At 32.7% G+C, this 25,872-nt stretch overlaps 1 protein-coding gene across 1 annotated transcript in view; it reads left to right on the plus strand.

Moving 5' to 3' along the window:
* Positions 1 to 20,315, plus strand: part of LOC114324852 (collagen and calcium-binding EGF domain-containing protein 1-like) — a 36,877-nt gene extending 16,562 nt beyond the window's left edge. Inside the window, exons 3-9 of the mRNA XM_028272734.2 lie at positions 1,988 to 2,113; positions 4,529 to 4,677; positions 8,483 to 8,724; positions 9,776 to 9,884; positions 12,158 to 12,279; positions 15,305 to 15,474; positions 16,597 to 20,315. Of these exons, the coding sequence (XP_028128535.1) occupies positions 1,988 to 2,113; positions 4,529 to 4,677; positions 8,483 to 8,724; positions 9,776 to 9,884; positions 12,158 to 12,279; positions 15,305 to 15,474; positions 16,597 to 16,909 (1,231 nt within the window). The 3' untranslated portion in view covers positions 16,910 to 20,315. The remainder of the gene's footprint in view (positions 1 to 1,987; positions 2,114 to 4,528; positions 4,678 to 8,482; positions 8,725 to 9,775; positions 9,885 to 12,157; positions 12,280 to 15,304; positions 15,475 to 16,596) is intronic.
* The last annotated feature ends 5,557 nt before the right edge of the window (positions 20,316 to 25,872 follow it).

Below are 25,872 nucleotides of genomic sequence, written 5' to 3' on the forward strand. Positions count from 1 at the left end.
CCGTTTCCAGTAGTCTTTGTGTTGTGGCTGTATCGGGTCTTGTTCCTGATGCATATGTCATTATTGATCTTATACTGGCTTTATAAATTCTTGACTTCATCTCAGTGTTAATATGTCGGTTTCGCCATATAGTGTTATTAAGGCATCTTGCCAGTCTATTTGCTTTTTGTACTTGATTTCTCACTTTTTGAAGATATTCTTCTTTAGCGGCGAATCGATTGAGGGTAAAATTTTATTGATCCGCGCGCATTCGCACACCGACAGTATGGTATTAGTTGTTATACGGGCTCTGATTGGGTGTTGAAATTTTGAAATGATCTGTCAATAATTGTTCAATATGGAGGTTATCGGTAAACAAAAATATTGTATAATATTAGTTTTTATTGATGTGTGGACAGAAATAAAATCAAATTTATAGTTATAGTGACTTTTTAAATAGTTTTGAAAAGCCGCAGGTACGTAATTCTAAATGTTTCAGTTGGAAATACCTAATAGTTTCAATACCTATCTATTTGGAAAATGTAAACAAAATAATGTAGTTACCTATTAGTAGGCAATGCTTTAATTTACATAATCTGATTACGAACAAACTTTCTACAAATCTTCATCTCATATATCGTTTTCTTACTCTATATTTTGTTGTATTTTATTTCGACAAAAATCAAATTAATAATTTTATTAAATTCATATAAATTTATGGTGTAAAAGTTTAGTTTGTGTATATTCCCACATGACGTATACGAGAGTTTGGTGCAGTTTGAAATGGCGTCAACTTTCGTACGGCGTAGACGTGAAGTGGGTTCAAACCCCAAGCAAGTTATTATTTTTTAATTTTTTTTTATAGATTTTATGATTGTAAGTATATTATTATATAATTTTTGAAGATATTCTTCTTTTTTGAAAGTGGTAGATAAGAAAGTTAGTTTGATTTTTAAATAAAATAAGTACCAATAACCTTTTAAGTATATTTACTTCGTTTAAATTACCTATTATATAATAGAAGAATATGTTCTTACGTGCGTACAAAGTACACACACATTTTTTTTTGTCGAGGTCGCCGTAACTTGACAATATAATTCCAAGGTATTTTACTTCCATTACTTGCTCAAGACTAATACCTTCAAATTGTTCTATTTAAATAATTATATAAAAAATGAGTAATATAAACGTAGCTGTTAATCAATCTACCTCTTAATAAAATAGAACAAAGAATCCTGCATCTCATCTTCATATATTCTTCTTCTTTAGCCTGTTTGCATCCACTTCTGGACAAAGGCCTCCCCATGAGTTCTCCATTCTTCTCTGTTTTATGCTATTTGGTGCCAGTTTCTACCCACTTTTGCTTTGTTGTCGACTAGCCATCGTTTTTGTAGTCTTCCTCTATTACGCTTGTGCTCGCGTGGTCTTCAGTATACAATATGTCTCGTCCACCTTTCGATGTTTTATCGAAATCAACTTTATATAACTGATACATTTTGCCCAGATTCAAATATGAAGACAGCTAGTTTCTGTGGTTATTTCTTTCCCCACAAAAATGAGATTCGTTTTTCTTTAATTTTAAAACTAGGATTCAACATATTTCTAATCGATTACGGCAATCATCAAACATCTATGGATAGAGATCATCTTTATTTAGTTAAGTTGAAAGTTAGGGTATCTCTCTCTCTCTCTCTCTCTCTCTCTCTCTCTCTTGTCGTTTCCCCATTACTGAGGATCGTGATTTCTTCCAATATTCCTACCAATGTTTCTCCATTGGTCTCTATCTTCAGCTGCTCTAAGAGCTTCACAGAATGAGTTTCCAGCTGAATACTTTATTTGGTCAGACCATCTAGTTGGTTAGGGTATCTAGTACTTTTTAAAGATGACTAGATATTCATGGAATTATCTGCCTGATCAGAAAAATTGGTGCCAATTTGACACCTTGTCCTTGATGATGAGTTAAAACTTGTTCGTAATTTTTATTTATATAGTCGAATATTATTTTCAGCACTGATACATTAATATGTCCATCAACTAATATCATCACCACCAGATACAAGTGTAACGAGAAAGGTAAATGGGTTGATTGCACCAGAAGACAATGTTGTCCTGATTATGTATATATAGCAGGAAGGTAAGTAATAACAGGATTTTATCAAATTTAAGAGGTATTAATATTTAACAGAAATGGATAACAAGAAAACGTGGTGAGACTCAAGGACACTTCAAGTGGGTTGTACCTGTACCATTTTGAAATCCACGATTGACTTAGGAACAACCTTAGCTAAAGTATCTCCTCTCTACCAGCACAAAGACAATCAATGAGATCCTTAACCTGGCTAGCTCTTCTCACAGGTAGTTTGGCTAATCCCAAAGACAAATAATGGTAGCAAGAACGATCACTAGGGAGATCAAAGCCTAACACAAAAATTTAAACAAATATTTTATTCAATAGTAGGTAAATTAGTAGGTCGCTATGTTGCAGCAAGTCATGTACAAGGTGGTTGAAGGCTTAAAAACATGACTGATAGTTCAAAAAAAATTAAATGACTGAAGGCACAAAGGTGGAAACGTGGCTGAAAGCCTCAACATTAAAGAAAAGTGTCCTTAATAAACACTTAACTTGCCATGCTGTTTTCGATGTAACTCTACTTAAACCAGGACTAATCTGTAAAAAAACGTGTATTTTTGGATGTGAGGGGTGGCATTCGGATTTTTGCAGATAAAGTTAGGTGACACCTTCAGTAATAATAATTGACTTATGCTCCTTCTCAAATATGCCCGGAACATTAATAAAAAAATTTAAATATTTAAAAATTTCGAAAAACATCGATTTTTTTCTGCTTTTTTTGCTTATAACTTTAAAACGGTTCGTTTTGGAACAAAGTCGTACAGAAATAAAATAAACATAATTTAATTTTGTATGATATAAGACTGGTCAAAAATGTCTTAAGGTATCACCTTTTCTGCAATATAGCAATAAATACAAAATAAGGGAGCAAAATACGCCTCTTGTTATTCAATGTTTCTTAACCACTTTGGTGACACATAGAACCTTAGTAATCCGTTTAGAGAATTCTTATAACTTACTTAAATGGTCTACCAAATTTTATTAAAATCGACCTAATAGATTTTGCATAATAAATTTGCAATATAAATGTTTTTAAAAAAGTTCAAATTTTTTAAAATCTTTCTGAACAAAAAGTGGACCATTTAGAAGTTGGCTAATTTTTTTACATTTATAAAGAGGTGCTCTACCTATCTAATACACTTTACATAATTAAAATCGGATTATTTAAGAGGCCCCAGCAATGTTTTAAATTTATAAACAATTTTTTGGCTTATAAACAAATAGCTTTGTTTAATAATAAAATAATAAAAAAGTTAATTTTTAGCAATGCAAATAATTAAAACCGGTATAATTTGACTTAAACTTTCAAATGCTGTCAGCAGAATTGCTATTTTATTTTTAATCAAAAGTTATTCTCGTTCAAAAATTGCAATTTTTCGATTTTTTGAATGTTCCACCGCGTTTACCTCAAAAACTATGCATCCTACGAAAAAACTTATAAGAACATTTTTTGCTTAGATTTACCCAAGAAATACAAAAAAATGTTTAATTTTGAGAAAAATCGATGTTATGTATTTCTTCATAACATCAAAATACATAAAAAACTTGGGTAAGTCCATCTAAATAAAGGAGCCCGTAGCACCCCTCCTGGACACAGCACTAATTTGTTTATAAGCCAAAAAATTATTTATAAATTTAAAACATTGCTGAGGCTGCTTAAATAATCCGATTTTAATTCTGTAAAGTGCATTAGATAGGTGGAGTGCTTCTTTATAATAATATGTAAAAAAATTGACAAATTTTTGTATGTTCTAGTTTTTGTTGTGCAAGATTTTAAAAAATTTTAATTTTTTAAAAAAGTTTAGATTGCAAAATTATTATGCAAAATCTAGTAAGTCAATTTTAATGAAATTTGGTGTACTGTTTTAGCATATTACAAAAATTTTCTAAGCGAATTAGGAAGTTTCCAAGTGTAACCTAAGTGATGGAAAAACATTGAATAAAGACAGGCTTGTTTTACCCCCTTATTTTATATTTATTGTTATTTTGTAGCAAGGGTGTTAAATAAAGACATCTTTAACTAATCGCGTCTGATAGAAAAGTTAATTACCTTTGTTTTATTCCTATACGACTTTGTTCCAAAATGAATCGTTTTAAAGTTATAAGCAAAAAAAAAAAATAAAAAAAAAACGAAATTTTTTGAAATTTTTCAATATCTTACTTTTTTTTTGATAGATGTTCCGGGCATAGTTGAGAAGGAGCATAAGTCAATTATTATTAACTAAGTTATCATCTAACTTTATCCGCAAAAATCCGAATGCCACCTCTCACATTCACCTAAAGACAGATCATCCCTTGTCTAACTGGATGAATTGTCCAATTTTAAGAAAGAATTATTGTTTATAGTTTATAATACTCTTTATAATATAAATTATATTATGTGTAATAAACATATTATGTCTATTTCGTTTATTGTAGATGTTTACATAAAACTCAAGATCCGTGTTCGCTAAAATTCTGTGAGCAACGATGTACTGTGTATATGCAACGAATAATTTGTACTTGTTTCCATGGATACAAGTTTAGTCCTGAAAATCAAAAAAAGAATAAAAAACCAGTTTGCGTAGGTGAGTAGATGATGAGGCAATTTTACTATATTGTCGTATGTTTACTAATGTTTACTACAGTTTCTCGTATAGTATAAGTAATAAATATAATAAAAAGGTCAGATTTGTTTCGCTAGAAAGTTTTGCTAGTTCTAATTTAAGTTACAGTGCGGCGGCTGGTTTTTTCTGGTAATTAGGTTATTACTTAGGTTTATACCGTCACAGCAAGACGCACTAAATTTAATTTGACCATCTTTTATTTACATTTTTAACCTTACAGAAACCCTCCACTTACCACATGCTTCTATTGATAACTGATGTAGAGCAGCTTCCGTAATTGCTCCTTTTATTGTTAGAATTATTGATACTAAAAAACTTTATAACACATAGTTAAATCTAACAATAAAACACTGAAAACGTTTGTTTTCTATACTTCCACAAAATTTATTATAACTATGTGACTACAGATGTTTCGGCAGAGTGCCTTTCTCTAGCAATAGACATAAACATGCAATAAAATAGCAATAAACAATGGCTATAACGAACAACCAATTAATAACATTGTTAACCAAAAACTCCACAAGAAAGCCCTGAAATTAGTCTATCCACCACCACAGAAAGAACCCAGTACCTTCTGCTCTATCACATACTAGCAAGATAACAACAAAAATAGCCAGATACATAAAAAAAGGAATAACACGAGCTTTCAGAACTAACAACAACTTAAGCAAATATATTAAGAACAATAAAAGCCGAAAGAGAAAACAACTACAGAGTGGTGTCTACAAACTAACTTGTGATGACTGTCTGAAAACCTACATCGGTTAAACCGGCAGAACCTTTGACAAACGGATAGCAGAACACAAAAGGGCTTTCAACAATAGATACTTCCACATACGCACTTCACCTTCTAGATCATACTTACTTACTTACTTAGTGCTAAGCCTTGCTACCTTTAGGTGTAAGGCTGGTGGAGTTGAGTTTGGCATTGTAGTCTCCATGCTTTCCGATCTATATCATAATGATTCTTTTAATGAAGAGTTTCAAATTCTGCATATTCAAAATAAAGGCCTTAAGCTATCTTTATTAGAATCTATGGAAATTAATAAATTAAAAAATACAGATATAATTCTGAATGACCAAATCGAGACAAACAGCTCCCTACTCCTCAACCTCTTCAGTTAAAGACTTTAAAAAGGCAAACCCATAGTAAACTTAATCACTTGAGAAAGGCACTCTGCCGAAACAGCTGTAGTCACATAGTTATAATAAATTTTGTGGAAGTATAGAAAACAAACGTTTTTAGTGTTTTATTCTTAGATAAAATGAACTTCCATCAAGTAACGGTCGAATCCATCAATTACATAGTTAAATCTAAAATTAAATTAAGTGTACAGGTCCGAATTCAAACCAATTGGTCAACACGTTTCGGTCTTGAAGGGTCTCTATTATATTTCTTACTTACACTGTACATGTAAATCAAATTCATATAGTAATCATCTTATAAGAAAAGACAGCTGTAGATTTAATTCGATTCAGGGGCCACAACTATTAGTTGACATATGTTTCTTCTTTTTAGAGTCATCAGACCTGCCTGTGGTGTACTCTGAAGTGAACTAGATCTGAACTCTCTACTAAGCAAAATAATAAAAAATTATTTGTTGCTGGATGCATTAGCGATATCTATTTAAACAAAACAAAAAAATAAAATTCTCTTTTGGGTCTAGCTTAGTAGAGAGCCAGATTTAGTTCGTTTCAGGGTACATCACAGACAGTTTTGATGACTCTAAAAAGAAGAAGCATAATATGTCAACTGATGGTGGTGGTCGTTGAATCGAATTAAATATACACTCAACGAAAAAGGTACGTAATATTAATGAAAATGTTAATTCAGACAACGAAAGCAATACTTAAAATTTGTCCAATTCTTCGTTTTATTGGAACAACAAAGCGATGTTCATCATGTTCGTCAGTTGATCCAATGTATTAAGTTTATTGAATGGATGAACATCCATTTATTAATATTACGAACACTGTTCACTGAGCCAACGAACACTATTCATTGAAACAACAACGTTGTGTCAATAACAGTGTTATTTCTCCTAACGTATTTCGTTTATTTCTAGAATTATTTTCGTTTATTCTTACAATTAATTTCGTTCATTCCCAAAATAAGTACGGTTATTCTTACAAGCAATTCTATTCATCCCCACTATGACCGTATTTTATATTGATAACTACTGACTACTGAATGCATTAGCTCAATGTATGATATTAATTTATTAATAATAATTTTGAAAATCCCCTTTTTTGTCCTAAACCTAATGAACTTTACACTGTGTGATTTCTTATATGATTTCACTTATACAGTGCGCTGGAAAAAGTGTTGTCCCCATATTAACTTATTTATTTTTAGCACATAAGCAAAGCGGTCGGACAGGTCGATTTTTAAAATAATCAAAATATATTATAACATCAATGTTTCGAACTTTACGCGATCCCTCTTCAGGTGACAGCCACAACTTTGGTTTTTTTAAATGGGAAAGTATATAATGTGACAGCACATTTAAAAGCGTTTGAAAACGTGATTCCAAAAATGTATAACACTTTAATCCTTTTGGGGAGCGCAGGTGCAAAATTTCGATCGAATTCTTTTTAAAGCATTTATTTTTTTTTGAATCCTGAGAAAACTAATAGGTATTTTTGAAAAATTTAAACGCAGAATAAAAGATTACATTATTACCGAGGGCTAAAAGTCCCTTAGAATAAACAAAAAGTTTCTTTTGAATGGTATATTTGAAAGTAAAAATCATACTAAATTCTCTCTTTTTCACCCCTGTGACTAATTAAAATAATCATTATAGAAGTTTTCAGGGACTTCAGACCCTCGATAATACTGTAGTATTTTATTCTGCGTTTAAACTTTTCAAAAATGCTAATTAGTTTTCTCAGGATTCGAAAAAAATGAATACGATAATAGACACGAAAACTTCCTTTCAGTACGGACTACACTTGGAAACGAAATGAAATTATTCGGCACTTCGGCAGAGGTAACAGCATTGTTTAACAAAGAACGATAAGGAAAAGCCGTTACATTTCAAGTGTTCAAGCAAAACATTTATTGTTTCAACAACTTCGTTTATTGTTACCATGAACGCATTGATTGTGGTTATTAAACGCAGTAGTAGATTGATTAATGCATTCGTTGTCACAACAATCAGTTTAAATCTATGGAATAATCAAATATTACTCTATATTAACCACATTTGTACATTGTTTTAATAAAATCTGTACGTTGTCATGATAAACCAATCATCTACGAAATCAAAAAAGTGCTTTGCTGCCAGAATTACTATTATTAATAAATATACGAAACTAACTTATTGTCTGCATAAATTGAGTATCATTGATTAATGTACTCTAGTTATTTTCACAATTATTATTCAATCATTGTGACAATAACCAAATATATGGATCAATGTCTAAAAGTTCGTTGAAACAAAAAATTAAATTGTTGTTACAACGAAATACTATTCAATAATTACTGGTAATCAATATTACGAACAAATTTTTTTTTTTTGTGTAAGGCTGTCTTTTCCTATTTTATTCTACTCATATTTGAGTACTAAGGAAGCAGAATTCTGTTGGATTTTTATCTAGATAAGCGGTCAAGTGATGAATGCAAATTGTAGATTCCCCATGTCCGCGATATATCGGTCTGTTTGCTTTATAAATTATAAAAAACTCAGATTGTAATTGTCACCAAGGATTCTACATTCCGATCTAAAAGAGAATTTTCTGTTTTGTAATCATCTTTGTTTGACAGATATTGACGAATGTAAAGAAAACAACGGCGAGTGTCAACACCTTTGCATAAATCAGTTAGGAACATACAAATGCGAATGCAGAGAAGGGTTTAAACTCCGCAATGATAATAAAACATGTGCTCCAGAAAATATGTTAGATACTTCAGATTCGAAGACTCAAGCAGCTTACGTGGACATGTGCTATGCAAATTGTGATAGTATGACTAGGCTCCAGACCCAGCTAGATCTCCTACATGAAAAAGTGAGTAGGTTTTGACAATGTCTTTCCTTAAGTGATTCTGTCTCTTATCGTACTATCTTTTGGAAAGTTTTTTAAGAGTTTAGTCAATAGATGACGGGATTTTTTGCAAATACTTGTCTTTATTACCACTAAATCTGAAATTTTGATCTATATGCAAGCCTAAGTTTTTACAGTTGCCTTAAATTCTATTTTTAAGAATTGTCAATGGCGTACATATGCCCAAAATCTCTCAGAAATATTTCTTTTTGCGTCACTGGACCAAACATTAGACATACATATTTGTTATTATTAAGACAAAGACAATGGCTTGAAGAAACTTGAGAAACTCTTTCTATTACATCATAATTAATTGTAGCCCCTTTCTGTTTAAACTAATCAGGCTTAAAGATAAGTAGATCTGAGTATCATCAGCAAAACAGTGTTGATTACAGGAGAGAAAACTTGAAGAATAAATACTAAACAATTTGGGACTAAATATAGAGTCCTGTGGTACCCATTGACTTTATCTGACATATCAGATGCCGGTTGGACATAGCAATATACTTAAACATTACAATCAATAGAGACTGGTTAAACATATCAAAAGCTTTGGAATAATCCAAAAGGATCGGCACTTTAATTAAGCCACCATTGCAGGCACCAAATATGTCATCAGTCATTTTTAAAAGAGCACTAGTACAGATGTGATCTTTTTTGAAACGAAATTAATTTTACAGCTGAATTTTATGTTTATCTCAGTGATGCAGGCTGTTCATAGTTGCTGATTTATAATTTTCTCTAGGAATTTCCAAAAAGTAGGCAGTATACTACATAATTGATCGTATTTCCTTTGAATTTTAGAAACTTTTTTGCATATGTGGGATTCATGGGGACTTTCACATTGTACATGTTTATAATAGTATCCCGAACATACACACCATTTTTAGCCATTTGATTGGACTATAGTAGCATATTTGGTTAAAGCAAAATTTCTCATTCAAACAAGGATATAACGAGCAATTCTACAAAAATATTTTAACCAACTAATATTTAAAGTAATGTTTTTTTGTAGGTGGCTGCACTAAGCACTGCTATTAGATTGTCTAGTTTTGCTTCCGGACCACCAGGTCCAATGGGACCCCCTGGAGCGCCTGGACCACCAGGTCCTCGTGGGTTTCCAGGTAATTTTTTTAATAAATTATCTCAGTACCTTCTAGCGCATTTGAATAAGCCCTTCCTGATACAAAAAGTGGACCAAAAATAAAAAAAAAATGCTACTACAGCGATATTGATGATTAAATTAGTGTAAAAGATAGAGAACAACAGGTTTTGTATGATATTAAATAATGTCAATATCTCTGATTTTATTTATATGCGGGGCCGGCCTCCCTGATTACTTTTTTCTATAAGTTTTTATCTTGGGCTCTATTAATAACAATCCTCTTTACCAACATATAATGACTAAGCGTCTCTCCCCAGGTCTTTTTTGATCTTCCTCTTCTATCCTTCCAGAAACCCGCTGATCAGAAATACTTCGTATTGGGTAATTAACGTCTCTTCGTGGACGTTGAACATGACCAAACCCTCTTAACATATACCTTTCCTTTCGAGTGGATTGGTGCCTCTTCTAGACTTCCCTTAATAAACTCATTCTTAATATTATCCTTTTTAACTCAATTTTTTGTAACTTCATCTAAGTATTGTCATTTCCACTACAAGCAATCGTTATTCCTCTTTCTTTTCAACTGCCCAATATTTAGTTCCATATGGTTAGGGTACTTACCTTACCACTTTGATGTATTTGATTTTGTTCAAATCGTATTTGATTTTGTGTTCAGTTCCAGCGTCTGATGAGGACATGGGAGCCGAAATAACGTCATAACGCTATGTTGATTACCAATTTAAACAAGAGGGCTTGATAAATTGTTGATAGACGGTGAAAACCTGAACCAACTGAAATTTATAAATAGGAGAGTTTTCATAATAATTATTTATTTTTTATTATTATTATAGTTTTTTTTATTATTTCTTTTACTTTTAATGATTAACAACAGAAACTGGTTATTTTTGTTAATAATATGGAAATTATTAGTATCAATGTGAAAATTACAGAGGAATTGCGGTAAACAGCACAATAAGTAGGATGTATGGGAAACTTATTAAGAACAAAATAGAAAATGACTATAGAGATTACGAAGCAGAGGAGCAAGCTGGCTTTAGAGCTGGGCGGTCCACAGTAGACCACCTGTACTCTATTACGTAAGTTATTGAGAAAAAAACAGCCGTCAATAAAGAAGTTCACCTGGTATACGTAGACTTACAAAAAGCATATGACAGTGTGCCCCTCAGCAAACTATGGTCAACCCTACATCAAACCAACATTGAACATGGTCTTATCAAAGCAGTCCAAAGTCTGTATAATGGAATGACTGCAAAAATTAAAACTGGATCAAGGATGTCTGAGGGATTTAAGGTCACGAAGGGATTGAAGCAGGGTTGTTGTATTTCGCCTACCCTTTTTAAAATTTATCTGGAACAAGCACTTAAGCATTGGAAAAGAAAATGTAATGGTATGGGAATCCCTCTCAAAGACGACACAACACTATACACTTTATGTTTCGCTGATGACCAAATTTTGATTGCTCAAGATCATGACGACTTAAGTTACATGACGCAGAAGCTAATAGAAGAATATAACAAATGGGGTCTCGAAGTCAACATTAAGAAAACTGAAGCCATGTGTATTAGAGGAACAAAGCAGTCCATTACATTAGACGATGGGGTAGAAATTAAACACTGCGATGAATACAAGTACCTGGGCATGAAGATAACTCAAGATGGAACACTCGATGCTGCTATAAAAGACAGAAACATACAGGGTAGAAAAGCCATATCCATGATGAACGGCATTCTGTGGGACCAGAAAATATCTAAAGCGAACAAACAGCTCATATACAATAGGATACTTAAAAGTATAATCACATATGGCAATGAAGTTCAGAAAATTTTACTAGTAACAGAAATGGACTTCTGGAGAAGAGCAGCAGGTAAATTAAGAAGAGATCGGATACCGAACGAGAGAATACGAGAAATGATGGGAGTAACACATACAATAATTGATGACATAAAAACAAAATAACTGATATGGTACGGCCATGTACAGAGAATGCCAGATGACAGGATCCCTAAACAGATTTTGGCATGGACACCACAAGGGAGAAGAAAAAGAGGAAGGCCGAGAAGAAGCTGGAGGGAGGGAATTGAAAAAGAACTAGAGGAAAGAGAAATCCCTCCAGGCCTACGGTTAAACAGAGAAGAATGGCGGTTAGGAGTCGGAAGGCGTCGGAGATCGCTGTAAACCGATAGTAGTAGTAGTAGTAGTAAATTATTATAATAATTTATAATATGATAATTTTACTTTCAACAAAAATAAGTTTTTCTTTTGTAATTGCAGGTCCTGAAGTGTCACCAAATAGCATAAACTCCCCTCTTGATTATACTTACTCTGTAGTTGACACATACGTTCCATTTGGAAATGATGACAACCAGCAATGTATTTGCAAGAGAGGGGCACAAGTGAGTTAGTTCAATATGTACTATAGTACATAACTTTTATCAAATATTGTGCACCACCGCTACCAGATATCTAAGAGACTCATTAATATACAGCTCAGCTGGATCCTATTGTTGGAGGTTTGAAATTTTATAAACAAGGGATCATTTCATAAAATACGTTTTCCTTGTTTATGGAATTCCACACCTCCAACAATAGCAACATACATCAAGAGGAAGAACATGGAGAAGATATAACAGTATGTCCCTCTAAGTTGTATCCATATGGAAACTTTTTTATTATTAATTTTACGAAAAAAACTTAATCTTTATAAAAAGCTCTGCATGGTCCAAAACCTAAGATTTAACCATCAAATATCAAATTTTTTGAATATTATACGAGGTATGTGAAAGAGTTTGAATTTGACTCAAGAGTAAAGTAGCTTTATTTTTCGTAATATTGGAAATTGCTATTAGAAAAAGTTGTTTGGAATTAAAAACTATATTCTAATATGCAATTGCATCCTTCTAATTGAAAAAAATTTTTTTTTGAGAAATTATGGATAACTATCATTATTTTTTCAGTTATTTCAATTCTGATAACTCTTTTATTATTAATTTTACGAAAAAAAGTGATTCTTAATAACAAGTTCTGGATGGTCTAAAACTTAAAATACAACCATCTTATGTTATCAATTTTATACGAGGTATGTCAAAAAAGATAAATTTAGATCAAAAGTAAAGTACCTTTATAGTTCAGAATATTTCAATTAGGAGGATGTAATTACATACTGAAACATAGTTTTTAATTCTATAAACTTTTCATAATAACAATTTTCGATATTGTGAAAAATAAATGTATTTTACTCTTGAGCGAAATTCATATTTTTTTATTTACCTCGTATAAAATTGATAAAATTTGACAAAAGATGGTTGTATTTTAGATTTTAGACCATGCAGAACTTTTTACTAAGAATCACTTTTTTTCGTAAAATTAATAATAAAAGAGTTATCTGAATTAAAATAACCGAAATTAATGTTACGTTATCCAAAATTTTTCAAGAAAAATTTTTTTCAATTAGAAGGATCTAATTGCATACTAGAATACAGTTTTTAATTCCAAACAACTTTTCATAATAGCGATTTTCAATGTAAAAAATAAAGCTACTTTACTCTTGAGTGAAATTCAAACTTTTTGACATACCTCGTATAATATTCAAAAAATTTGATATTTGATGTTTAAATCTTAGGTTTTGGACCATGCAGAGCTTTTTATAAAGAATAACTTTTTTTCGTAAAATTAATACATAATAAAAAAGTTTTCCATATGGATACAACTTACAGGGACATACTGTATATCTTAAGGTGGATCTACCGGTAGAGGACCCAAACATAGACCAAACATTGCAAGCAATTAACAAATTGGAGAACGATAAACCCCAGGTTCCGACAACATACCGGCTGAGTTCCTTAAGTACGGAGGAGAAACTTTACATAGAAAAATACATACACAAACTAATAACACTTATATGGAAAGAAGAGAAAATACCAACAAAATGGCACGAAAGTGTAATAATCCTCATCCATAAAAAGGGAGACAAAACCAAGTGCTCCAATTATAGAGGCATCTCCTTACTTAATACGGCGTATAAAATCTTATCGAACATCCTATTAAGTACGTTAACACCGTTTGTAGAAGATTTCATAGGGGAATACCAAGCCGGCTTCAGTAAAAATAGATAGACCATAGATCAGATTTTTACTCTAAGACAGCTGCTTTAAAAAAGAATGGGAATTCAATAGAACTATCCATAATCTCTTCATAGATTTCCGACAAGCGTACGATAGTATTAAAAGGGATCAGATGTGGAATGCAATGGCAGAACTTTCAGTTCCAAAAAAACTTATCTAGCTTGTTAAAATATGCGTAAATGGCTGTAGATCCAGAGTACGGATAGGTAACAAACTCTCAGAATCGTTCGAAATAAGCAGTGGCTTGAAACAAGGAGATGCGCTGTCACCTCTCCTTTTTAATATAATCCTGGAGAAAGTAATAAGAACAGCACAAATTAGAACAGAATTACTGACAGTAAATGGACCAAAATTACTACTAGCATACGCGGCTGATATTGACATTGTGGGAAACACAGTCACCAATGTGATAGAGACTTTCAATAAATTGGAGGTAGAGGCAAAGAACACTGGTTTAATGGTAAATGAAGAGAAAACCAAATACATGTGCATCAATAGACAAAAGGGACGAGATAGAATAGGACAAAATGTTACGATAGACGCATTTAACTTGTAAGAGTGGAGAGTTTTAAATACCTCGGAGCAACAATCACTGCAGATAACGATATCACGGAAGAGACTAAAGGGAGAATTCAGGCATCAAACAGATGTATGTATCTATAGCCTCCACAATACTAATAAATCTAAGAGCTTAACACGAGCATCAAAGATCAGAATATGTAAAACAGTAATTAGATCGGTGCTCATGTATGGGTGTGAGACGTGGACTCTAACCAAAGCAATTGAAAGAAAACTTAGATGTTTCGAAAGAAAAATCATCAGAAGAATTTTTGGACCTTATCACAACCCTAACAGCAACCAATACCAAATGAGAACAAATGCTGAGGTCAAACAGATGTATAGGGCGAGCGACTTAGTCCAAGAAATTAAATCTCAGTGTCTAAGATGGGCTGGCCATGTCGCATAGACTTCCTTATAACCGCCTTGCCAAACTGATCTGGGAGGAAGCTCCCACAGGAAGAAGGCCCTTAGGACGCCCAAGAATGCGATGGAGAGACAATATATGGTCCGATTGAAGAACAAGGGGGCTACCCACTGACCCAACTCTTGTGGACGACCGTTATAGTCCTACCAGAAGAAGAAGAAGAAGAAGAAGAACAATAGCAACCCGCTGAGCTGAATACTAATGACTCTCTTAGATACCTGGTAGTACTTTAATATCATTGGAATACTCTAGTAGAAAAAGAGAATCCTGGCAAAAGAATGAGATATTTTTTATATTTATTTATTTTTCAAGGGACAAATGGGGGCGCAAGGAACACAAGGACCCAAAGGTGAAAGAGGTGAACCGGGACCAAAGGGACCAAGAGGGGACAAATGGTCAATAGATTTCTTTTTGTTAATGCTTGCCGATCTACGACACGATATTGTGCATTTGCAGAAGAAAGTTTATACTAATGGAGAAGTGTAAGTAAATAAGTAAATAAATATGGTGGTATAAAACATCTTTTATTAATTGAAATCAATCTATGAGTGTATTTTTTTAAACATGAAGAGAAGTATCCATATTACTCAAATGTGGTCTCGAGGTAACCAGTTACAAAAAACTCGAAGAGGTACCACAAGGTTATTTTTTTAGTAATATTGTATTTTCATCATCATCATCTGCAGGACATAGGACTCCTCTATATCCTGTAGATGATGATCCAGCGTACACGAGCATGGTGTTATGCAGTATGGATTAAATATCTCGTCATCTTTCGCAGATCATCTTTTCATCGTGTAGGTGGTCTTTCTCTGGTTTGTTTATCTGTTCTTGGACTCCATTCGGTTAACTTGCCTGTCTATTTTCTATCATTCATCATTGCCACATGGCCAGACCATCTCCATTTCAATCTGCAAGCTCTATCCACATCTTTAACTCTGGTTGAAGCTGAATCATTGACATTAAATCGAAATGGAATAAATAAACTTAACGCATTTTAAATGTAAACATTTATATTATAAGACTGTTAAGGATTTCATGGGTAGATGGAGTCTCGAATACAGAAGTGCTAAGAATAATAGGCAGAGAGAAGGAAATTGAAAACACAATAAAAGAAAGGAAATTGCAATATCTCGGACATGTGATGAGAGGCGAAAGATAAGCATCTTGAGACTCTTAATTCAAGGAAAAATAGACAATAAGAGAAGCGGTTCCTGGTTAAAAAACCTGAAAGAATGGTTTGGTTGCAGCTCAAGCCAACTATTCAGATTTCTGCCTTGAAAGTCAAAACAGTCATGATGATTGCCAACCTTAGTCGCGGAGATGATACTTAAAGAAAAAATCTTCAGTAGAATATGTGCTTATGTTTCATTTAGATTTGGTTTCAATGTCTTGTTCTTAAATTTTGACGTCACTATGTTATATCCAATCTATTTCGTTTTTTGTTTTGATACCCAGGCTCCGTCAAGTCAACCTTCTTTGTTTTTTTATGGAAGAAGCTGTTCATAGTTCATATTGTGTTTTATTTTATTAAATTTTGTACATAAAGATGATACAAGAAAATGGTTTCAGAACTATAATAATACAATGTTTACTTTTTTTAGGCCACCGAAATTCGACTTCGAAACAGCACTACAGAAAAAACGATTCAGACAGAAGCACCAATTTATTCACCACAAAAAGATTCTGGAAGGGTTCGCTAATCCCGCAATTACAAGCAGTAAAGATAATACTACAGATACAAAAGTAACGGAGCCTGTACCTGTGAAAAAGGTTAATCAAGATACTACTGACAGTATTGAAGAATTTAGAGATGATACTGTGGCAGTGACTGAAAGTGCCGAGCTAGATATTGCTGACACTGACATTGAAGACTATGATGATTTTGATGAGATGACGGATGATGATTACATGTGATATACCTATCTTACAAACGAAAATAATATAATATACTTAAATAAAAGTTATATATACGTCTAATTTACTAACCGTTGCACGTCATCCGCGTGCATCTAAACATTCCGTATATGTATTTGGACCATAGGAGTTTTCTATTGGTTCGTTGCAGCACGCGGTAATATTTTAACCAGTTAGACGAGGTTCCAGATGCATATACGGAATGTTAGTCGGTCCCAAATTCATATACGGAATGTTAAATATCGTACACAGAAAAAAAGTTTTTTTAGAGTCTTTTAAAAAGGAGATTGATTTTAAAATACTTGTTATTGTATTATTAAATAAAAATAAAACAATTATAGTATTTCGAATGTTATTTGGTGTGAAATTCATATGCGGAATGTTAATTATTCGTAGACCAAAAATGGGACTTTTTATTACTCAGTTAAAGGAGACTGATTTTAGAATACCTATTTTATTGATGTATTATTAAAGAAAAATAAAACAATGATTAGGTACCTATTTGGTGCAAAATTCTTAAATGGGATGGTATAGATTTGAGAGACATATTTCTTTATTTGACTAAGATTTCGCTTTCTCAGAATTTTTAATGACTTGCACGTGTTGTTAAGTAGTTTAGATCTGTTTCAGCTATTCAATTCAATTCTGTTGAAGTTTAGGGCTGTGTGCTATCAGACGAAAATAAATGTTAACTTGGTTATAACGTTTGCGGTTGTGTTTTAAATATTATTTATTCTGGTTTATATATTTATTTTGGTCTACGAATAATTAACATTTCGCATATGAATTTCGCACCAAATAACATTCGAAATACTATAATTGTTTTATTTTTATTTAATAATACAGTAACAAGTATTTTAAAATCAATCTCCTTTTAAAAGACTCTAAAAAAATTTATCTTTTTAGGTGTACGATATTTAACATTCCGTAGGTATATGAATTTGGGACCGACTAACATTCCGTATATGCATCTGGAACCTCGCCGACTATTGGTTAAAATATTACCGCGTGCTGCAACGAACCAATAGAAAACTCCTATGGTCCAAATACATATACGGAATGTTTAGATGCCATCCGCGTAATAGCCTGTGACGTCACATGGTAACAACACGAAATATTTAGGCGGTAGATGTGTTCTTTTTTAGAATCATTTTGCCTCGTACACTGGAATTACAGCCACTAGACATATTTTATTATATACGCGTAGAAATAATATTTGACGATTTCTATTAATGTTAACCTAAAGAAATACACAATAATATGTTTCATTTAATTTGTATAAATGGATTATAAAGCGTTTTTATGAAGCAGATTTGTTTGGAACACACTGTAACTGTAATCGAACAAAGGTGACATTTTAGAATAAATTGGTAACATTTATTTGACAGTTGCGGTGATGACACTTCTTCTTCTTCTTCTTAGCCTTCTATCGTCCACGTTTGGACATAGGCCTCTCCCAACTCCTTCCATCGGTCTCTATCCTGAGCAACATATTTCCAATTCGTTCCGGCTACTCTTTTAATATCATCAACCCATCTCATCTGTGGTCTTCCTCTCGGTCGTTTACTTTGGTAAGGTCTCCAATGTTGTATCGTGGCATACCAACGTTGGTCTTTTTGTCTAACAGTGTGGCCTGCAAAGCTCCATTTAAGTTTGGCAACTTTTGTTGTTCTGTCCTCGACTTTTGTTTTTGATCTTACCCAGTCGCTCCTCTTTTTATCTGACAGTCGTATACCTAACATTGCTCTTTCCATAGCTCTTTCTGTTGTAGCTAGTTTATTCATATTTGCCTTGGTTAGGGTCCAGGTTTGACACCCATATGTCATGATAGGAAGGATGCACTGGTTGAACACTTTCGTCCTCAAATATTGAGGTATTTTGCGGTTCTTAAGTATCCAACCAAGTTTTCCAAATCCTGCCCATGCTAGTCTTGCTCTCCTATTAATTTCCGCACTTTGGTTTTCTTTGTCAAGTTTCAGGATTTGGCCTAGGTAGATATATTCCTGGACTTTTTCTATCTCACTGCCATTTATAGTTATGCGTCTGGGGTCATCTGTGTTTGTCATTATTTTTGTTTTCTTCATGTTCATTTTTAGACCGACGTATTGGGAGCTGCCTGCGAGTTCCTCTATCATAATTTGCAGTTCCTCGAATGGGCTCGCTATAATCACAATGTCGTCAGCGAATCTGAGGTGATTTAGCTTCTTGCCATTTGTCGTTCTTGCCAATTTGTCGTTTTGAAGACGTCTTCTAGTGCTAGGTTGAAAAGCTTTGGCGATATTACGTCTCCTTGTCTCACGCCTCTCTTAATAGGGATGGGATTTGTATTTTCGTCTAGTTGTACTATCATAGTTGCATTTTCATATATATTATGTATTAGTTGTCTATATCTCGAATCTATTCTACAATTACTAATAGCTTGTTCTATGGCCCACATCTCGATACTATCAAACGCCTTTTCATAGTCTACGAAGGCAAGAAATACGGGTAGTTGGTATTCATTTGCCTTCTCTATCAATGTTCTCATTGTCAGCAGATGGTCTGATGTACTATATCCTTTGCGGAAGCCAGCCTGTTCCACTGGTTGGTAATTGTCCATTTTGTAGGTCAACCGGTTTGACACTTCATATTTGTTTATATTCTTTACTATAAGTAGGTATCTGTTTTATTATATTTACTGTTTTTATTATTTACTTTACTATAAAAAGATCCTCTACTATAAAAATATAAATTTCACCTAATTTTATCACGACTTGAAATAATAGAGCTATCTGACAACTTTTTAAGTTATTATTATAGACATATACAAAGAAACCTACCGGCTTCATGCCAAGAGTTCGGAGCCGTTTTTTAATTATTAACAATGCAGTGCAAAAACGCTTGCACTGCAAATCTTAAAAGATTGTAACTTAATTCTTGTTCTCTATTTCTTAAGTTTTTACTTATTTACATTATATTAATTTGTTTTGTTGTGTAATCCACGTTTACAATAATTATGTGATAAAGTCTGTTCGCTAAACTCAGACGCAACTTTCTAGATATTTTAGTCGGTAATTTTGCCAATTTTAATAAAATTGGCAAAAAATAATTACTAAATAGTTAATAATCACTAAATAGTTAGTAATTTTGCAAATTTTTGCAAAATTTGCAAAAAACAAAAAAACTATCGACTAAAATATCTAGCTAGTTGCGTCTGAGTTTAGCGAACCGACTATATATTTGATTTAAAATGGATTCGGGATTTTTTTTTATACTTTGGCAACTATGTCAACTTAGATCTCTGGCGTAGATAATGACGTGCAACGGTTAGTAAATTAGATGGACTGTAAGTATTTAGGATATAAAAGTAATATGTACTTGTTGATATAGATTTGTAAAAATAGATACAAATATATTTTATTTTATCCGTGTGGCCTTTTTATTTCATCCTCTTGTCTTGAATGTTGATGGTAACTATTATGTATGGCTATTTTCACCTTGGTGGTAGCTAGATTTTCAACGTTTGGTCTCTGTACCGGGTGTCCCGATAAGAATGGCTCTCGGCCATATCTCAGGGACCGTTTATAGTAGAGCTTTGAGAAAAAAATATTTTTAACAAAAATTGCCTCGGGAAAAGCCTGGAAATTATTTTCATAATTGTAGGTTCACCGCTAGAGGGCGTAATTGAATATCAAAAATTAAAAAATCAAAATTTTACAAAATTTGCCCAATGAAAGGGCACTGAAATTTCGATGATCGTATTCTTCATAAAATTCTGCGCATATGTGACTTCACAAGTTTAAGTCTACCTTTGCAAATAAGAGGTGGGGGTGAGTGGAAACCTTGTTATGAAAAAATGGCTGTAAGTCCGGTTTTGCTAAATCGAATTTTGCAATCTTGGTCTTGTTAAAAACAGCTCTTTTTCGTCAATGTAAGAGTTATAATTTCAAAACAGCTTTCTTTTCGATAATGCTATTATTGGTGAACGCTATCTAATTTTTTTAAGGAATTAATTGCCTTTTCTTCTGGAAGATGTACCGCTACCCAGGCAACCAAACGACGTTTTTATAACGTAGATAGCACGTCATAAAAATCACCAATTGACGTGTTTCATCGTAAAAATCACCAATTTGTCTCATCGATTTGACGTCATAATTGTGACTATTTTAAAACGTAATCGTATCTACGTTTTTTTCACGTCGGTAAAATCACGTCTTTAATACTTTCAAAAAGTGACCTCTTTCAGATGTTTCAAAATAGTATAAAAAATAGATACATAACATGAAACCTATAGGCCTACGTCCCATGTGTCGAAGATATAAGTACTACCACTTGTTTAAGATCGCTTATGTGCGCTAGACTAGAAGCATCATTAATTCTGCATGATTGTACCAGCCCTCACATTTTAGAATTTTCACTAGTTATATATACCTACTTACTGTGTCAAAACTGAAACAACATATATATGAAACTAATAAATAATTTCTTAACAAGTTATCCAGCATACTAATATCTTAATTTAACGCTGTCTTAATATCTTCATTTAACGCTTAATTAAAAACAAATAAACATAACCTCAAATAGTTGTCAAGAAGAATTACTGCATTAAACTAACTCACTGAGCAAAAACCCATAAAAATCGCTTAATTTACACGTTTCTTCAAATAAATATCTAAATGAAAAGTCTTATTTTATCACACAACGCACAAACCACGTAAACAATAAATGAGAAATTTCTTATGAACATTTAGCGTTATCTATACCCAAACGAAATTGTTTGGAGTCAATACAAACAAACAAGCTCCTCCCAATTTTGTGACGTCAGACTTAGGCTGTCTGAAATTAAAACGTTTTTTAAACGTAATTTTAACGTCATTAATCTTACGTATTTAAAATTACCTACAAAAGACGTCTATATGACGTAATGTTCAAACACGTGTTATATTCAACCAAAAACTGACGTTTCCTCAACGTTATATGACGTCACTTGGTTGCCTGGGTAGCAGTTCGTAGGTCCATGTTGTTTCAGCGTAGTATGAGATTTGTTTGTTGATTTTTACTGCTCTTACGGCGGCCGTAAAAAACCGTCCGTGTGGCCAAACGCTTACACCATACCTACCTAAACTTTAAAAACCCTAGGAGTTTAAAAATGCTCATCTGTGCTTAGCAAATTTTAACACATTCTGATAAACAATACCTACATGTTCTATATTTTTTAGACAGTTAATGCAATTTTTAAATATTATGTTTATTCTATCACAATATTAAATATTTTTATGTAGCAAGAAAATAAATTTTACTTTCTTTAATATGTATACGAGTTGGTGTCTACATGAATAGGGTCGTATACGATTTAACACGTATATGTATTGGGTGTATGGGAGTTGGCATTCAATGAGCTCGCTTTTGATGAGTTGGGTACGTTTAGGTGTAGTTACCGCGCGGTGACTAAGGGATACTCTACCTACTTCTCGTAAAACTTTGAGCCTTTGACGATAGGTGGCGACGCTAGGTAGGACAAAAATCCAGGTTTTTATTTAAATAAATTAATAAATAGACTGTGGAAATATATTTATTAGGTTGAAATCATATTAAAATAGTTACTGTAAAATACTTATATTTTATATAGAACAGTTCCAGTTTTGAGTTTTAAATATTCTTGAAAATGTTAATTTACACCATATTTTGTGGGCGACAATGAGACTGACAGCAGAGGCGCCAGAATTGAATATCTTCACTGATTTCTGATATCCTGATACGAAACTTTGTAGATAGAACTTGTTATTATTATGATGTATGAATTTCCAAATTCTTCTGGTTTTTTTATGTAAGAGTCCATGTGGTGAGACTGCTCCGGTCTGAAAAAAAATTTCTGATTCGGTTTCTTTGTGCATTCCTATTCAAAAATGTCCCCTTTAAACAAATCTGAAGGGTGCCGGGCGGAATTTTTGGGCAGAAATTGTTTAAACAATTTTTTTAAACAAATACAAAAGATCATGTTTTTTTTCTCTGGAACATATATTTTTAGATTTTTTGGGTCAATCTAAACAAGAAAGTTATCTTGTAATTTTTCTAAAAATTCATATTTAAATGAGCATTTTTGAGGTTACCAGATACTTAGATTGAAGCCTAAACATTCAGCTTCAAGATTCTGAAGAGCGATCGCGTCTAACTTTAATTTATAACATTGTTTTTGAAGTTATACTTCTTTACCGGCGATATGAGGGTGAATTTTTATATGTTAAAACCTATGATCCCGGCGCATGCGTATTATAACTTTGTTCTGATTGGATGTTCAAATGGCATGTCAAAAATTATTCAATATGGCGGCTGTGGCACAGCTGTACGTAGTTTGATTATTTATGGTTGTTGCGTTTTGAAATTTGTGGGAAAAGAAACAAAGTTAGTTAATAGTTATACTGCATTTCTAAATAGTTTTCATATACCTATATTTTTGGACTTTTGGACTATTTTGGACAAGGAAAACTCATTCTAATTTGGTAAGTAGTTTTTATTATAATCATATTGTAATTATACATTTGGATTAGGTTGGAATACATAGATACATTTATTTTCTCAAAAATGGGGATTTTAGAGAGAAATCCCAAATTAGGTCCGATTTTTATTTTTAAATTAGGATTTTTTGGCGTAGATTTATTTATCTAGTAGGTATGTAATGCTTTGATTTACATACTTAATTTGATTGCCAACAAAAGTTCTACCAATCTTCATCTAATATATTGTTTTCTTACTGTTTTGTTATATTTTAATAATTTCTTCCACAAAATTTAAACTACAGAATTTAATTATATTCAAAACAACTGTCAAACAGTAAAGCGTTCAGTTACCCTATTTTTCCACATGACAAATAATGTGGAATTGGACGAGTGAGTCTAGGCTTCGATTACGAAACAAAGCGCCCCGAAATTCACGGGTTCGATTCCCGATGCAAGTTTTTATTTTTTTATGCATTTTATGATTGTAAGTATATTTGTTATATAATTTTTTTTTCAGAAAATGCGTATTTAAAATTTTTGCCAACAATTATTATCGCTCAGAAATAAGTTTTTCTTTGTGGCATTTTTCAATGTGTTTGTGTGCGTTTTATTCTTTTATTTTTTTAAATTTTTGGTATTGTCTTAAAAATCACATAATATGTAGTAGAAGCATAACTTCTTACGTGCGTACAAAGTACACACACATTCTTTTTTTAATTGTTAAATATGCGTGTTTATCCGATTTTTTTGCCGGTGCGGCGCGCTCCATTTTAAAAATTTCCTATTTTCCTCCGAAAAATATTTTTTCTAGATTCTTTGGGAAATTCTAAATAAAATAAGTTTCTTGACATTTTTCTCAAAAGTTAACAGTTTTTGTTAACAGTAAATGACAAAAAACGCATTTTCGGATTTTAAATCGCTTATAACTTTAAAAATATTAACTTCCGAGAAAAATGTCAAGAAACTTATTTTATTTAGAATATCCCAAAGAATCTAGAAAAAATATTTTTCGGAGGAAAATAGGAGATTTTTGAAATGGAGCGCGCCACAGGCAAAAAAATCAGATAAACACGCATATTTAACAATTAAAAAACAACGGTATGAATTAAAGTTAGACGCGATCATTCATCAGAATCTTGAAGCTGAATGTTCAGTCTTCAATATAAGTATCTGGCAACCTCAAAAATGTTCATGTAAATATGAGTTTTTAAGTCTCGAAAATGCGTATTTTCGCATTTTTCAGATTTTAAATCGCCTATAACTCGAAAACTATCAATTTTTGAGAAAATTTACAAGATACCTTTCTTGTTCAGAATGACCGACAAAACTTAAAAATATATGCTACGGAGCAAAAAACGTGATCTTTGGTATTTGTTTAAAAAAATTGTTTAAACAATTTCTGCCCAAAAATTCCGCCCGGCACCCTTCAGATTTGTTTAAAGGGGACATTTTTGAATAGGAATCCACAAAGAAACCGAATCAGAAATTTTTCCAGACGGGAGCGGTCTCACCACATGGACTAAGAGAAACGACGTTTATTGCAAAAATACTTGTATTAAGGGAAAGTGGGGGAATGGTGCGCGGCGGGTAATCGTGCGCTGCATTGTATTTCAAATTCCGTGGAAGATTTTACGAACTCAACCAGTCCTACACCTTTCAACCGATCTCCTGAACGGTTTACGCCATTATCTTCAGTCGTCCATTGCACGTGGACTAAGTCAGATCCGAATATTGAAAATTGCAAGAATTTTTCTAGCCTTTCTGCTCCAAAAAATAGTATAGTAAGTCCTTAGGCTTTATTTAAATGCTTTGGACTTATTATTGATTTAAATCATGTTGTTTAACGTGTATTTTGGTGCATCTGTTGGTTGATATGGTTCAGTAGTTTTCCGTTTGTGATGATGATTATTATTAAGGGCACAAAGGGATAATAGTGCGCAGGAGTGCGCACGATTACCCCACAAACAATGAAATGGTAAATATAAAAATTACCATTTTTATTGCCAGATGCCACGAACCTACTCTAGAAAATCTACATATCTACATTATGGCTTAACATAAAGAACTTAGATGATTGGTATTCAGGTATGTTGAAGAAAATAATATCCTAAATAATTTTAATAAAGAGAAGAAGTTAGCTAGTTCGCTTTATAGGTTTACAAAAAGGAGTCCTGATATAACATTAAGACAACAATTACAAGCACACCAATGAAGACAAAATTGGAGGAAGCCCATGAAAAGAGATGATTAATGGACGAGAATCTTAAGAGAAAGGAGGAACAGAAAACAGCAAGAAAGGCAACTGCTGAAGTTGTTTTGATAAAGAATCGCCAGATATCTCGCCAGAAAGGGAAAAGAAAAAACAAAAAAAGACAAACAAAAAAAGAAGACAGTGCAGAAAGAGCTAACACCTGAGTAGTCTGATGTAACAGACGGTTATTTGTCAGATATTATCGATGAAGACGAATTAGATAATGTTGAATGAAG

This window comes from Diabrotica virgifera, chromosome 5, assembly GCF_917563875.1.
Source record: "Diabrotica virgifera virgifera chromosome 5, PGI_DIABVI_V3a".
Classification (NCBI taxonomy): Eukaryota; Metazoa; Arthropoda; class Insecta; order Coleoptera; family Chrysomelidae; genus Diabrotica; species Diabrotica virgifera.